Below are 2,791 nucleotides of genomic sequence, written 5' to 3' on the forward strand. Positions count from 1 at the left end.
GCATTCGTATGTAGTTTTTATTAAAATCTCCAAAAAAAACTTATACTCCCTTCGTAAAGAAATATAAGAGCGTTTGGATCACTCCAAAGTATTTAGGAACGGAGGGAGTAGCATGTGACGTGGTGGAAGTGAAAAATGATAGTAGGGTGACCACACACGTACAAAGGCAGGTAAAAAAAAATCTGGGAACGCTGTGTTCCACGACTGAGATCAGGTGTTTTCCAGGCAACAAACGTAAAGCCAAACTGACTCTGCGTTAGATCGATCAGAGTACTACTACTACTACTACACAGAAACGTGGTTAACTCTAATAGTAGTACGTACGTATACTACTCCACGAGAACGTGGTCGGGTAGGACACGAGTTGGACAAGGACAACCATGAAGCTATAGGCTCTCCACTTATATATACACGGCCACACCTATCGAGCGATCAACCCGCCTTCCATAGCTATACGTTCCTTTCACACGCACGGGCACGCCACCTCGCCTCCTCCGCCGCTAGCGATCGTCTGCTTCCTCGCCGGCGGGGACAAGCAACGCAACCATGAAGCTTGGTCCGGCCGTTGTGTGCCTTCTCCTCGTCGTGCTTCTCTTCGATGGTATACTACCTCCTTGTTTCTTTTCGATATTCGTTTGCCAAACCTTCTTCTCTTCTATACATGACTGCATGCATGCACGCAAGTTCTGACATACACGTACGATGGATCTACTCTACGTGGACAGCCGCTCGCGTGGAGGCTCGAGGCACGCCGTCCGCCAAGGAGTCATCAAAGAACCAGTGGACCAGCATGTTCGTCTTCGGCGACGACTTTGCCGACAACGGCAACCTCCCCAAGCTGCCGGGTGGTCAGCCCCAGTCTGATCTCTCCCGTCAGTGGAGCTACCCCTACGGCTCTTATATCAACTCTCGTGGCTCCGCGGCTGCCGTTCCAACCGGACGCTTCTCCAACAACCGGATTCAGTCAGACTTTATCGGTACGTAACTTATTACTCCGTTTGTCTCATAATATAAAAATATTTTTTACACTAGTGAAGTGTTATTTTACTACTTTGTTAGCTAGCTCGAATTTATTTTAGATTACCAGTAGTGTACAACAACATATATAATCTTATATGTAAGCGCATCTAAAACTAATAGAGCATATCCATTGCGTTCAACTTAATTGCAGCAAGGATCTTGGGCTTCAATGCAGCCCCTCCGGCATACATGCACACACTAGATCAGTCTTGTGATCCAACCGGCATGACTTTCGCTTCCGGTGGCGCCGGCGTGTTCCAGAAGAAGGTGCCAACTCTTGCCGCACAGGTTAAGTCTTTCACGAGGCTCATCAACAGCGGAATCATCTCAAAAGACCAGCTTCGCCACTCCGTCGCGCTTGTCGCCATCTCCGGCAACGATTACATGAGCGGCGCCGACGTCAAGAACTCCTTCTTGAGTAGCTTCGACGACGTAAGTAGCTAGTAGCTAGACTCACACGTACAAAATAAACACTGATAAACCACCCATCAATTAATATTATCGATCGCCACCTTACCAATTTAACTTTTCTCGCATGCAGATCGACACTTACATTGGGAACGTGACGACAGAGATTGTGAAGAACGTGGTGCAGCTACAAAAGCTTGGTGTGAAAAAGGTGCTAGTCAACAACATGCATCCCATTGGTTGCACGCCTATGAGGACTAGTACGAACAACTACACTACATGTGACCTTCTCGCCAACTACGCCGCGTCCGTGCATAACAAAAATCTAAAGCAGTTGATGGGCAAAAAGAATAACGCCTACATGCTGGACCTCTACACCGCCTTCACCGACATCATCAATCATGCCCCAGGTAAGTACTTGCATATATCGATGCGTGAACGTTGTAAACTAAATCTGATTTCTAGTGTGTGAGCTTGATTCAACACGTGTTCGGACTATTTATACATACAATTTTCATGTGCATGCAGGTGAAGGGTCGGATCAGTCCAACATGTTCAACAACAACCTGGCCCCATGTTGCGAGGGTTTCTATGATACAGGGTTCTGTGGACAGCAGGATGATACAGGGGAGCCCCTCTACGAATTATGCGAAAATCCCAACCAGCTCTTCTACTGGGACGAGGTGCATCCGACACATGCTGGGTGGAAAGCCGTGATGAAGGCGCTAGAACAACCTTTGAAGGAGTTCCTAGATCGGGCCTATGTTCCATGATGCCTTGTAGTTTGAAGACATTCTAGATTGATTGCTAGCTAGTTGGTGCAATTTCTTATAGGTTAGCTCTACACATAGTATGCGTATTTGGGAAGAAGCTTGCGAGTTTTTCTTTCACTGCCTAACTTTTAGTTTAGTACTAGTACTGTTTATATATGAAACATGAACCGGCTAATGATTTATTCCTGTTAGAAAATTGGTCGTGTATGTACTTGAGCTCGTGGATAATTACATGAAATGAGAAGAACGGAACAGCACTACTTGGACGAGCGCACTGGCACTATATAGTTCCTTATTTTGCCGGTGGGTATTGTTCGACATTCAGCTAAGAGTTTGCCGACTGCCCGTGTTCTGGCTCTCGGCAAATTTCTGTTTGCCTGAGAGATGTACGCCAGGTGGCATTTGCGGGGTGCAAGTTTCGGCAAAGTGTATGCCGAGGGTTTTTGACCCTTTGCCGGGTGTTTCTGGCACTTGGCGTATGTATTTATTCCAGTAGTGTATGTCCAGAACATAGGACTAGATGGCACATGGGTGTCAAAGGACAATCCCATTACGCAGAGCAAAAGGGGCCGGATATTAATAGGCTATAT

At 46.7% G+C, this 2,791-nt stretch overlaps 1 protein-coding gene across 1 annotated transcript; it reads left to right on the forward strand.

The window, feature by feature from the left end:
• Positions 1-461: 461 nt before the first annotated feature.
• On the forward strand, positions 462-2,471 carry LOC109771839 (GDSL esterase/lipase At3g09930-like). The gene is made up of 5 exons (XM_020330532.4): positions 462-601; positions 726-977; positions 1,172-1,452; positions 1,562-1,838; positions 1,957-2,471. The coding sequence occupies exons 1-5, from the start codon at positions 547-549 to the stop codon at positions 2,199-2,201; spliced, it is 1,110 nt and encodes a 369-aa protein (XP_020186121.1). The 5' UTR covers positions 462-546; the 3' UTR covers positions 2,202-2,471.
• Positions 2,472-2,791: the final 320 nt, after the last annotated feature.

This window comes from Aegilops tauschii, chromosome 7 (assembly GCF_002575655.3).
Source record: "Aegilops tauschii subsp. strangulata cultivar AL8/78 chromosome 7, Aet v6.0, whole genome shotgun sequence".
NCBI lineage: Eukaryota > Viridiplantae > Streptophyta > Magnoliopsida > Poales > Poaceae > Aegilops > Aegilops tauschii.

What these genes read in the sequence shown, in the direction of transcription:
- LOC109771839 (XM_020330532.4), top strand. Translation starts at nt 547, where the DNA reads ATGAAGCTTGGTCCGGCCGTTGTGTGCCTTCTCCTCGTCGTGCTTCTC. An exon ending in GATTCAGTCAGACTTTATCG is followed by an intron (nt 978 to 1,171) that starts GTACGTAACTTA and finishes ACTTAATTGCAG; the next exon opens with CAAGGATCTTGGGCTTCAAT. An exon ending in CATCATCAATCATGCCCCAG is followed by an intron (nt 1,839 to 1,956) that starts GTAAGTACTTGC and finishes ATGTGCATGCAG; the next exon opens with GTGAAGGGTCGGATCAGTCC.